Genomic DNA, 13,153 nt, shown 5'->3' with positions numbered 1-13,153 from the left:
AGAAGTCAGGGAAACACATCTGATGGAAGAGAGAAGTCAGGGAAACACATCTGATGGAAGAGAGAAGTCAGGGAAACACATCTGATGGAAGAGAGAAGTCAGGGAAACACATCTGATGGAATAGTGACATCAGGGAAACACATCTGATGGAAGAGAGAAGTCAGGGAAACACATCTGATGGAACAGGGAAACACATCTGATGGAAGAGAGAAGTCAGGGAAACACATCTGATGGAAGAGAGAAGTCAGGGAAACACATCTGATGGAATAGTGACATCAGGGAAACACATCTGATGGAAGAGAGAAGTCAGGGAAACACATCTGATGGAAGAGAGTCAGGGAAACACATCTGATGGAAACACATCTGATGGAAGAGAGAAGTCAGGGAAACACATCTGATGGAAGAGAGAAGTCAGGGAAACACATCTGATGGAAGAGAGAAGTCAGGGAAACACATCTGATGGAAGAGAGAAGTCTGATGGAGAGAAGAAACAACACATCTGATGGAAGAGAGAGGAAACACATCTGATGGAAGAGAGAAGTCAGGGAAACACATCTGATGGAAGAGAGAAGTCAGGGAAACACATCTGATGGAATAGTGACATCAGGGAAACACATCTGATGGAAGAGAGAAGTCAGGGAAACACATCTGATGGAAGAGAGAAGTCAGGGAAACACATCTGATGGAAGAGAGAAGTCAGGGAAACACATCTGATGGAAGAGTGACATCAGGGAAACACATCTGATGGAAGAGAGAAGTCAGGGAAACACATCTGATGGAAGAGAGAAGTCAGGGAAACACATCTGATGGAAGAGAGAAGTCAGGGAAACACATCTGATGGAAGAGAGAAGTCAGGGAAACACATCTGATGGAAGAGAGAAGTCAGGGAAACACATCTGATGGAAGAGAGAAGTCAGGGAAACACATCTGATGGAAGAGAGAAGTCAGGGAAACACATTGTGAGGACATGAAGCACATTATGCAGCTGTCAGCTAAAAACAGAGCTCAATGTTCAAGAGGCTGTTAGTGGCAAACGTAGTTCATGACATGTTTCTTGTGATTGGTTGCCAGTATGTGTATGTCCCTTGTGATTGGTTGTCAGTGACTCAGGTGTCTCTGGATTTGCTCACTGTGGAGTAGATGGGAGGAGCCTCAGAGGAGCTGTGTGGATGATTGACAGTAGAGTAGGCAGGGTTTTGAATTATGTTGGCATAGTCACCAGAAAAAGTGCCCTTTTTAGCGATGGCGACAGTGGCCTCATTGGGGCAGCTGGGGTTCTTGTGGAAGTTGACACTGGCATAGTTGAGAGAGTCAGAGGGGCTTGTGGGTAAATTGGCAATGGCGTAGATGGTGGGGGTCTCACTACCTGAACTGGACTGTAGGGGGCGGTCCTTTATTTCCTCATAGTCACCATCACCATGACAACCCTGGAGAGGAGGAAAAGGAGGAGAGGGACAGGATGAAAGAGGGAAGAACATGCATATATATATAGAGAGACACAATTTTATTTATTTTATTTTATTTTACTAGGCAAGTCAGTTAAGAACAAATTCTTATTTTCAATGACGGCCTAGGAACTGGGTTAACTGCCTATTCAAGCTTGTCAGCTTGGAGGTTTGAACTTGCAACCTTCCGGTTACTAGTCCTAACCACTAGGTGTGTGTGTGTGTGCTACCCTGCCGCCCGCTCTAACCACTAAGATACCCTGCCGCCCGAAATGACGCTCACAGGCAGGCGCTTTCACACACACACACTGACCTCTATGTTGAGCCGAGTGTCTGTGTTCACCCTGGGTGCTGAAGAGACAGCTGTGGAACACAACACACACACACACACACACACACACACACACACACACACACACACACACACACACACACACACACACACACACACACACACACACACACACACACACACACACACACACACACACACACAGTGTTATACACTTCACACATGTCAATATTGGGCTGCAGCAGTCTGTTCAGGAGGTTTTCAGAGCCCTGTTCTCAATGAGACCTCTATTTCTCAACCAGGGTCAAAGGAAGATTGTATATGCAAGTTTCTTGCAATTTAAGATTGGGTGTGAGTAACTTCCCCTTGTGTGTGTGTGTGTGTGTGTGTGTGTGTGTGTGTGTGTGTGTGTGTGTGTGTGTGTGTGTGCGAGTGTGTGCGTGTGTGTGTGTGTGTGTGTGTGTGTGTGTGTGTGTGTGTGTGTGTGTGTGTGTGTGTGTGTGTGTGTGTGTGTGTGTGTGTTGTGAGACTGTTTCTCACCTGTTTCCTTGTTGAATTTCCATCTATAGACTATGAGCAGGCTAACCACAAGCACCAATAGCAGCATGACCAGAGTCACAGATACTATGATGATCACTGTTGTATCTGAACACAGAAACAAACAGTACCATTAGAACACATACTTTACAATCAGCACTTCTGTTCAACTTACTTACTTTTACACTGTGAAGTAAGATCTGCCTCTCTTCCACTTCAGATGTGTAACTTTTCTGTTTACTTCCTGTCCTGACAGGATGTGGTGGCCAACAATGTGTAAACGCAGCCTCATACAACAAAAATGCTGTCGACTGGTATTAAAGTAATTATTGCAGGGGCATGTGGAATCGGAGAGACATGATCTTTTCACTACCACTCTAAACCAGGAATCTGGTATAGAAGTGTCCCAGATTACCTCAAGTCAGATTTGACGCCAGATCAGTCTCTTTACATCACAAAATGATGTGTTGAGAAACTGGTTTTAAACTGGTGCAGCGTAAAAAGGCTCATAGGCTGCATTGACACAGCTTTTTTCCACTAATTTGTCTTTTGAACAAAGATATCAGATATTTTCACATCCTATCTTTTTCAGGGCTGATCTGATTGGTCATATTTTTGGGCTGTTTAGATGTCTGTTTAAAAGCAGCCATAAAGTTTATTTACCAAATCCATTTTGTGTTGATGATGAGATGGATGATGGTGTTGAGATGGATGATAGATGAGAGATGGATGATGATAATGAGATGGATGATGGTGGTGAGATGGATGATGATGAGATGGAGGTGGCTAAGGATGATAGCGTTGGTGAACCTGGGTTTGATGCTGTTGTTTTTGTAGCAGGTTTTCTTGTGGTGGTGGTTATTGTTGGTGTCGCTAAAAAACAAAGGACCACAAAACACAGTTGTTGTGACAATGTGTGGACATTTTTCACTTGGCTAACACAAAAAAAATGTTGTCTACTGGTATTAAAGTAGTTATTGCACAGAGATGTGTTGTCAGAGCACCATGTCTTTACACTACACCACCAAGAGAGGGAATCTGATTCCAAAGTCAGATTTGACGCCAGATCCGTCTATGTACAATACACACATATGTTTATGTGATAGAATGAAATGTGCCTTAATAATAACTAAATAATAACACAGCATCATAATGTGTACCAGGAAGTAATATGCTCTTCATTTATCTGAATGGTGATAATATGATCTGTGTGCTCTAGTGATGTCTGGACCACAAACACAACAGTGAATTCAGCTCACTGCAGTGGCCTGCCCAATCACCGGATCTCAATCTAATTGATTATCTGTGGGATGAGATTGAATGAGCTATTTGGAGTAGAAATCCACTACCAGCCAACTTGATTCAACTGTGGGAAGCATTGGAGTCAACATGGGCCAGCATCCCTGTGGAACGCTTTGGACAGCTTGTAAAGTTCATGATCTGACGAATTGAGGCTGTTCTGAGGGCAGAAGGGGGTGCAGCTCAATATTAGAAAAGTGTTCCTAATGTTTTGTCCTCTCAGTCTATAGTCTGACTGCTGACATGGTATCGATGTTGTGGTTGTTCTGTACGCCACATAGATATCCCCCAGCATCCTCTTGGGTTAGCCTGGTGATGGTCACGGTGAAAACTCTGTCTGTCTTGTTGTGGAACAGTGAGAACCTCCCGTTCTGGCTTTTGGTTGTTATCACTTTAACATCACCTAGACAATTCGATCGTGTCTTTTCTTTGCAGAAGTATTTCTGATTGTCTTCATACTTTTCATCATAAACATAGTGGATGGAGACTGAACGTTCTTCATACTGTAGCCAGTCACTGCAGTGCGATTCTCGCAGCACCAATCTGTCATTTTAAACAAACATGTAGGCCTAACGCTCAGAAAGAAGTTCAGCCGATGTATTATCGAATAAATATATACCATAACAGAACAAGAAAGGTTTGGAAACTCCAATGACAAAAAATTGTACACCATGAAACTTCCTTGTCTCATGTCCAGACGCTGTCCTGTCCTGTTCCTTGTCTCATGTCCAGACGCTGTCCTGTCCTGTTCCTTGTATCATGTCCAGACGCTGTCCTGTCCTGTTCCTTGTCTCATGTCCAGACGCTGTCCTGTCCTGTTCCTTGTCTCATGTCCAGACGCTGTCCTGTCCTGTTCCTTGTATCATGTCCAGACGCTGTCCTGTCCTGTTCCTTGTCTCATGTCCAGACGCTGTCCTGTCCTGCTCCTTGTATCATGTCCAGACGTTGTCCTGTCCTGTTCCTTGTCTCATGTCCAGACGCTGTCCTGTCCTGTTCCTTGTCTCATGTCCAGACGCTGTCCTGTCCTGTTCCTTGTCTCATGTCCAGACGCTGTCCTGTCCTGTTCCTTGTCTCATGTCCAGACGCTGTCCTGTCCTGTTCCTTGTCTCATGTCCAGACGCTGTCCTGTCCTGTTCCTTGTCTCATCTCCAGACGCTGTCCTGTCCTGTTCCTTGTCTCATGTCCAGACGCTGTCCTGTCCTGTTCCTTGTATCATGTCCAGATGTTGTCCTGTCCTGTTCCTTGTCTCATGTCCAGACGTTGTCCTGTCCTGTTCCTTGTCTCATGTCCAGACGCTGTCCTGTCCTGTTCCTTGTCCGTTGCTCAATAAATGTTCTCCCTGTACCTGCTTTTCGTCTACCAGCGTCGATCCTTACACTCACATTTAAAGACAGAGCTATAGATGCAAGGACTGACCATCCACAAGATCAATATTGTAGTTTTAACCATGGTTTGAGTCTTTACAATGTTTTTGTTAACAATGACATCATTTACAAACAATGGAGCAAAGAAAGCAAATATTTTGAATTTACTGTGGTATTGAATTGAGCTCATGAGGCATTAATAAGTTATATATTTCAAGAATAAATGGGTAAATATCATTCATTCTAAAGTACAAAAGTTTGCAAACGTGAATGTAAATATGGAATGAAGTGGAAGGATCTCAAGTTAGGATTCGGGGTCAATAGCAGAAGCTTGATTAGGAATGTATATTATAAAATGTCTAGTTTGGAAGTGATAAAGTTTCGAGGATGAGAATCAAAGGTTTACAGTACCTCTAGAGACTGCAAGGTTGACTTCAGTGTAGACATCTACAAATGAATTGGTCACTCCACACCAGTATTTCCCAGCATCATTTAACGTCAGGTTGGTGATGGTCACAATGAAGACACTTTCCTTTCTGTTGTCCTTCAGCGAGTATCTCCCGTTAGAAGCACTGTTTTCCCCTGCCTCAGTCTTAATAACTTTGTCTTTATTAAAAACAGGACAATCCCCTTTACAGAGGTACTTCTGGTGGCTCCTCCACTCCTCTTTGTAGGGGCATCTGATCTCTGCCTTGCCCCCCTCATATCCTTCCACTGTGATCAACACTGCTGAACACACACTCCACACAGCAGCTGCAGGACACACCAACAGTCTCATTACAAACAGTACAAACACCCCAGCTTCCATTTCACATACTGTAAGAGTGGATTCTGGTCTGGTACACCACTGGTGATCACCATCACATCCATCAGTACATACTGGACCTTGTGTTCCTCAGTGTCCCCTCCCCTTTATCTAACAGCATTATCAGTGAGTGAATGGAGTTACACTGTAAAATGTTACAACCAAATGTATCCAACTATAGAAAGGAGTCACTGGACATGTGTTCATTCAGTCCGATGTACTCACCTAGGGGGAGGACAACCTTCAGTGTGAGGACCAGCAGGTTAACCATGATGACTTGTGGCTCCCAGCTAGTTCAAGTCTCTTTAGACCCTGTACACCCTGTTTACTCCAGTCCCCTCAATACTTCTATGTCCAGTTACCACCCCAGTACAGGAAGGTCTGCTCCTGCAGTGTGTATGAGAACCCCTCTGAGAGTGATTGTGTCTACGCTGAGCCACACAAGTCCTGCTGTTTCACTTCGTACTTCCTGAAACCATTTCACTTCTCAGGAACACTTTAATGTCCGTCAATAAACCATTTCTAAGAAATGTATAAAGAGTTTGCTCACCATTTATTAATAATTTATTCCTCCAATATATGTTAAATAAAAACAAAGTCCTGCTTTAAATGAAGTGCATCTTATAAAGCCTTTATAAAGCATTGTTAACCACTACATGAATGTGTTACAAATCCTGTTTTATAAAGGGTTCATAAATTTGTCTTAAATGTGTGACATAACCACCATAAGCTGTAGACCACACTGTTTACCAAGATATATTGTTAGCTGTCTATTCACCACCACAAACGATGCTGGCACTAAGACTGCACTCAACGAGCTGTATAAGGCCAAAATCAAATAAGAAAATGCTCATTCAGAGGCGGCGCTCCTAGTGGCCAGTCACTTTGGAGCAGTCATAGACGGATTACCAGGACATGTACTCAGAGCATGCTCTTACCAACTAGCAAGTGTCTTCACTTATTATATTTTCAACCTGTCCCTGACCGAGTCTGTAATACCTACATGTTTCAAGTAGACCACCTTCCCTGTTCCTGTGCCCCAGAACGCCAAGGTAACCTGCCTAAATAACTATCAACCCGTAGCACTCACATCTGTAGCCATGAAGTGCTTTGAAAGGCTGGTCTACCTAAATGACCTCGTACACTTGCACATCGACTCGGTACTGGTACCCCGTGTACATAGCCAAGTTACTCATTGTGTATTTATTCCTTGTGTTATTATGTTTCTATTTTTCTATTATTTCTCTATTTTCAATCTCTGCGTTGTTGGAAAGGGTCCGTAAACAAGAATTCCCCTGTTAGTCTACACCTGTTGTTTATGAAGCATGTGACAAAAGCAACTTGATTTGATTCCATCGAGGTCCTTTACGACTCCAGGGCAAGGAAGCTTACAGGAAAGATCAGCTGTATAGCCACTATACATTTACATATCTGCTCATTCTCTTATAGCTCTATGCTCACTCTACCTAGCTGTATATACTGTATGTAAACTCTGTTGTGTGTATTCGGTCTCTAAATTCGGTCTCTAAATGTTATCTATCACTATCACTAGCATGTTGTCTACCATTAGCATGTTGGCAAATCACTATCATGTTGTGTATCATTAGCATGTTGTCTATCACAAGCATGATGTCTGTCATTAGAATGTTATCTATCACTGCCATGTTGTCTAACACTAGCATGTTGTCTATCACTAGCATGTTTTATATCACTAGCATGTTGTCTATCATTAGCATGTTATCTATCACTAGTGTCATGATGTTGCACTCTTTGGGTACAGCGAGCACCATCCCCCTCTCTCTGTCTCCTACAACCAGGCTGCTGTGGTCAACCTACACTCGATCCCTCCGATGTCAACAACTACAGACCAGTATCCCTTCTCTCTTTTCTCTCCAAAACTCTTGAGCGTGCCGTCCTTGGCCAGCTCTACCGCTATCTCTCTCAGAATGACCTTCTTGATCCAAATCAGTCAGGTTTCAAGACTAGTCATTCAACTGAGACTGCTCTTCTCTGTATCACGGAGGCGCTCCGCACTGCTAAAGCTAACTCTCTCTCCTCTGCTCTCATCCTTCTAGACCTATCGGCTGCCTTCGATACTGTGAACCATCAGATCCTCCTCTCCACCCTCTCCGAGTTGGGCATCTCCGGCGCGGCCCACGCTTGGATTGCGTCCTACCTGACAGGTCGCTCCTACCAGGTGGCGTGGCGAGAATCTGTCTCCTCACCACGCGCTCTCACCACTGGTGTCCCCCAGGGCTCTGTTCTAGGCCCTCTCTTATTCTCGCTATACACCAAGTCACTTGGCTCTGTCATAACCTCACATGGTCTCTCCTATCATTGCTATGCAGACGACACACAATTAATCTTCTCCTTTCCCCCTTCTGATGACCAGGTGGCGAATCGCATCTCTGCATGTCTGGCAGACATATCAGTGTGGATGACGGATCACCACCTCAAGCTGAACCTCAGCAAGACGGAGCTCCTCTTCCTCCCGGGGAAGGACTGCCCGTTCCATGATCTCGCCATCACGGTTGACAACTCCATTGTGTCCTCCTCCCAGAGCGCTAAGAACCTTGGCGTGATCCTGGACAACACCCTGACGTTCTCAACTAACATCAAGGCGGTGTCCCGTTCCTGTAGGTTCATGCTCTACAACATCCGCAGAGTACGACCCTGCCTCACACAGGAAGCGGCGCAGGTCCTAATCCAGGCACTTGTCATCTCCCGTCTTGATTACTGCAACTCGCTGTTGGCTGGGCTCCCTGCCTGTGCCATTAAACCCCTACAACTCATCCAGAACGCCGCAGCCCGTCTGGTGTTCAACCTTCCCAAGTTCTCTCACGTCACCCCGCTCCTCCGCTCTCTCCACTGGCTTCCAGTTGAAGCTCGCATCCGCTACAAGACCATGGTGCTTGCCTACGGAGCTGTGAGGGGAACGGCACCTCAGTACCTCCAGGCTCTGATCAGGCCCTACACCCAAACAAGGGCACTGCGTTCATCCACCTCTGGCCTGCTCGCCTCCCTACCACTGAGGAAGTACAGTTCCCGCTCAGCCCAGTCAAAACTGTTCGCTGCTCTGGCCCCCAATGGTGGAACAAACTCCTCACGACGCCAGGACAGCGGAGTCAATCACCACCTTCCGGAGACACCTGAAACCCCACCTCTTCAAGGAATACCTAGGATAGGGTAAGTAAGGGTAAGTAATCCTTCTCACCCCCCCCCCCCCAAAAAAAGATTTAGATGCAAGTGGCTGTTCCACTGGATGTCATAAGGTGTATGCACCAATTTGTAAGTCGCTCTGGATAAGAGCGTCTGCTAAATGACTTAAATGTAAATGTAATGTAAATGTCAGAGAGGTCGTAAATTCCTGGAGGAGATTATCTCCTCATGGCCACAGTATATAGAGAGAGTGAGTTTTCATAGAGAGAACAAAGGAATTTCTTCCACCTCACAAAACTTGAGGTCCGAACAACATTTATGTTCTGGAGAAGGTATAAAAGATAGGTTAAGAATCCAGCTACGAACTGGTCCGTTTGGTTCAATTTTGTGAAACTCGTGGGAGATAATACCGCCACATTACCATAACGCTGTTTATACCATAGCCTCAGATATGAGGCTTACATGTAATCGTTGTATAAGATGAATGAGTGAGGATGATACTGTTTGTTAAATTGTGGAATGTGATTTTGGACTGTTTTAATGAAGGAAACTCCAATTCCCTTCAGAGTTGAACTAAATCAGAGGACCGCCCATGAGCACAGATATGGTCTGGCGTCATGAGACAGGCCCTTTTCTGTTCTTCTGAATAAAACCCTCACCTGGGTTTTCTATCACCAGACCATGTTTCTCTCAATTACGAGAGGACAAAGGTTGCAGACCAGCTTACCTCGATAACGATAGGGCCAAGGTTTGAGAGTTTACCACGTGGTTAAACTCTTAGACTATCGATACCGACAGAATAAGAACAAGTCTTTGATATTAATTACTCGTCTTCAGATAGGAATTCAGTATCATTGAACTCGAAGACCGACAACCGCCGAAACATCTATTCTATAACGACATGAATGAATGTCACTCTGAACTATCTTTCTAACCACAACAGAGAGAGGGCAGACAAACTCTCCAACAGAAATGAACTTTTCAACAGAGATCCCGACGACACAGTGAGCGTATATATATATATATATATATATATACAGTGCCTTGCGAAAGTATTCGGCCCCCTTGAACTTTGCGACTTTTTGCCACATTTCAGGCTTCAAACATAAAGATATAAAACTGTATTTTTTTGTGAAGAATCAACTACAAGTGGGACACAATCATGAAGTGGAACGACATTTATTGGATATTTCAAACTTTTTTAACAAATCAAAAACTGAAAAATTGGGAGTGCAAAATTATTCAGCCCCTTTACTTTCAGTGCAGCAAACTCTCTCCAGAAGTTCAGTGAGGATCTCTGAATGATCCAATGTTGACCTAAATGACTAATGATGATAAATACAATCCACCTGTGTGTAATCAAGTCTCCGTATAAATGCACCTGCACTGTAATAGTCTCAGAGGTCCGTTAAAAGCACAGAGAGCATCATGAAGAACAAGGAACACACCAGGCAGGTCCGAGATACTGTTGTGAAGAAGTTTAAAGCCGGATTTGGATACAAAAAGATTTCCCAAGCTTTAAACATCCCAAGGAGCACTGTGCAAGCGATAATATTGAAATGGAAGGAGTATCAGACCACTGCAAATCTACCAAGACCTGGCCGTCCCTCTAAACTTTCAGCTCATACAAGGAGAAGACTGATCAGAGATGCAGCCAAGAGGCCCATGATCACTCTGGATGAACTGCAGAGATCTACAGCTGAGGTGGGAGACTCTGTCCATAGGACAACAATCAGTCGTATATTGCACAAATCTGGCCTTTAAGGAAGAGTGGCAAGAAGAAAGCCATTTCACCTGGGAGTCACACCAAACATGTGGAAGAAGGTGCTCTGGTCAGATGAAACCAAAATGGAACTTTTTGGCAACAATGCAAAACGTTATGTTTGGCGTAAAAGCAACACAGCTCATCACCCTGAACACACCATCCCCACTGTCAAACAGGGTGGTGGCAGCATCATGGTTTGGGCCTGCTTTTCTTCAGCAGGGACAGGGAAGATGGTTATAATTGATGGGAAGATGGATGGAGCCAAATACAGGACCATTCTGGAAGAAAACCTGATGGAGTCTGCAAAAGACCTGAGACTGGGACGGAGATTTGTCTTCCAACAAGACAATGATCCAAAACATAAAGCAAAATCTACAATGGAATGGTTCACAAATAAACATATCCAGGTGTTAGAATGGCCAAGTCAAAGTCCAGACCTGAATCCAATCGAGAATCTGTGGAAAGAACTGAAAACTGCTGTTCACAAATGCGTTACATTTATAACTGCCCGAACAACTGCTTAAATGTCATTTTAAACTGACCTTTAACAATTGTTTTCAGATTTTGTTGGTGTCCTTTTGTTAAATACATCATAGATTAAAACTTTCTGGTCGACACATCCAAAAACATTTGATCAGATTTGTCATTGCTTTTTCTTTTTAGAAATTGCCATGGCCTAATTCCATACAATACAGTTCCCAATTATTCAGCAATTAGGGCGTTATTTGTAACCTTAAAAGGTGAATGAGGCGCGTTTTCCAGACGGAGTAATAATACTTGTTTACACATGTACAGTTTCAGGACGAGTCTGATTAATAACGGGAAATATGGGTATGTATTTTAGAAATGGCTGAAGCAGGTAGTTGTGTGAAATTGATTGCAGGACACGTCAAAGAATGCAAAGACTAAAGACCACCACTAGGGGGAGTCGAGCGCCAGGGTAACAGACGTGACTTGTAACATGACTGTAAACCTGGGGACTGTTAAATCAGTTCACTATAAACTCAGCAAAAAAATAAATGTCCTCTCACTGTCAACTGCATTTATTTTCATCAAACTTAACATGTGTAATATTTGCATGAACATGATAAGATTCAACAACTGAGACATAACCTGAACAAGTTCCACAGACATGTGACTAACAGAAATGGAATAATGTGTCCCTGAACAAAGGGGGGGTCAAAATCAAAAGTAACAGTCAGTATATGGTGTGGCCATCAGCTGCATTAAGTACTGCAGTGCATCTCCTCCTCATGGACTGCACCAAATTTGCCAGTTCTTGCTGTGAGATGTTACCCCACTCTTCCACCAAGGTGCCTGCAAGTTCCCAGATGTGTCCCTAGCCTAGGATGAGTCTGCAGGAAGGGTACCACATGAGGGAGGAGGATGTCTTCCCTGTAATGCACAGCGCTAAGATTGCCTGCAATGACAACAAGCTCAGTCCAATGATGCTGTGACACACCGCCCCAGCCCATGATGGACCCTCCACCTCCAAATCGATCCTCTCCAGAGCACAGGCCTCTGTGTAACAAATTAAAAGACATTGACAGTGCACAGTCCTGACTGGTCTAGAGCTCACCCCTTTACACAGATGAACAGTCATTGGTCTATTATTGTCACTGGCTGTGTACTGGAGGCGAAGTCAGGTGCAGGAGAGCAGAGTGAAGTGAACAGGCGCACACTTTATTCCGGTCAAATATCAAAAGCACAAACAACGGAACATAGACAGATGTCTGGCGCGTAACAAAAACAACAATAGACAAAGTACACATAACACAAACAATCTTACACAAAGACATGAGTGGGAACAGAGGAATAAATACATGTAGATTGATTGGGGAATGAAAACCAGGTGTGCAGGGAACAAGACAAAATAAATGGATACATGAAAAATGAAGTGGCGATGGCTAGAAAGCCGGTGACTTCGACCGCCGACCGACTTCGGTGGAATTCGTGACAATTATAATCAGATCTGGGCCAAAAACTCCATCCCACCTGACCAGGCTGAAAATCCAGGCATTTAGAAAAAACAGCTCTTACAGAAAAAAGGGCATTATCAAAAATGTCACTATTTCAGAGTGTTATTTCAACATCATATTGGAGAAATATCATAAAAGAAACTGGCAAATCATGCTTTTAACTGCACTGCCCCTTTAATTTAAAGTGCATTTAAAATTGCAACCCAATTTACATTAAAGCAATCAAATAAAAAAAAAGTAGAAGCAAACAGGAAGCAGTAAAAGGATGAATAAAATAACATAAATCACAGAGGACGTCTAAAACAATCACTGATTGAAGGCCAAGCTAAAAGGTACATTGTTAACTGTGATTTTAAAAAGGTGAGATTTAAACCGTGATTTAAAAACCTCAATGGTGTCTGCCCTTGTTTCTTGACAGGGCAAGCTGTTCCCTAGTTGAGGGTCTTTGATAGAGAATGCGTCTTGGTTCTGCATCTAGGTACGGTAAGCAGACCGTGGAGGCAGAGTG

The 13,153-nt window shown here is 43.9% G+C and overlaps 1 protein-coding gene across 1 annotated transcript; it reads right to left on the bottom strand.

The window, feature by feature from the left end:
• Window positions 1-520: 520 nt before the first annotated feature.
• Window positions 521-6,179, bottom strand: LOC118394463 (CMRF35-like molecule 8). The gene is made up of 6 exons (XM_035787665.2): window positions 5,968-6,179; window positions 5,349-5,690; window positions 2,938-3,147; window positions 2,278-2,382; window positions 1,759-1,808; window positions 521-1,427 (listed from the first exon to the last, which is right to left on the bottom strand). Exons 1-6 carry the CDS (start codon window positions 6,011-6,013, stop codon window positions 1,107-1,109), a joined length of 1,074 nt encoding a protein of 357 aa, XP_035643558.1. The 5' UTR covers window positions 6,014-6,179; the 3' UTR covers window positions 521-1,106.
• Window positions 6,180-13,153: the final 6,974 nt, after the last annotated feature.

Source organism: Oncorhynchus keta, chromosome 15 (assembly GCF_023373465.1).
Source record: "Oncorhynchus keta strain PuntledgeMale-10-30-2019 chromosome 15, Oket_V2, whole genome shotgun sequence".
Taxonomy (NCBI): domain Eukaryota; kingdom Metazoa; phylum Chordata; class Actinopteri; order Salmoniformes; family Salmonidae; genus Oncorhynchus; species Oncorhynchus keta.
Note: the sequence above shows the minus strand (reverse complement) of the source record. Positions and strands in the feature narration are given on the sequence as shown.

Bases quoted from the DNA above. Each gene is read 5' to 3' on its own strand.
- LOC118394463 (XM_035787665.2), bottom strand. From the start codon at position 6,013: ATGGTTAACCTGCTGGTCCTCACACTGAAGGTTGTCCTCCCCCTAG. The intron at 3,148-5,348 runs GTACTGTAAACC...TTTGTTTTTTAG, and splicing joins CAACCTTGCAGTCTCTAGAG to CGACACCAACAATAACCACC. The intron at 1,428-1,758 runs GTCAGTGTGTGT...CCTCCTCTCCAG, and splicing joins ACACTCGGCTCAACATAGAG to GGTTGTCATGGTGATGGTGA.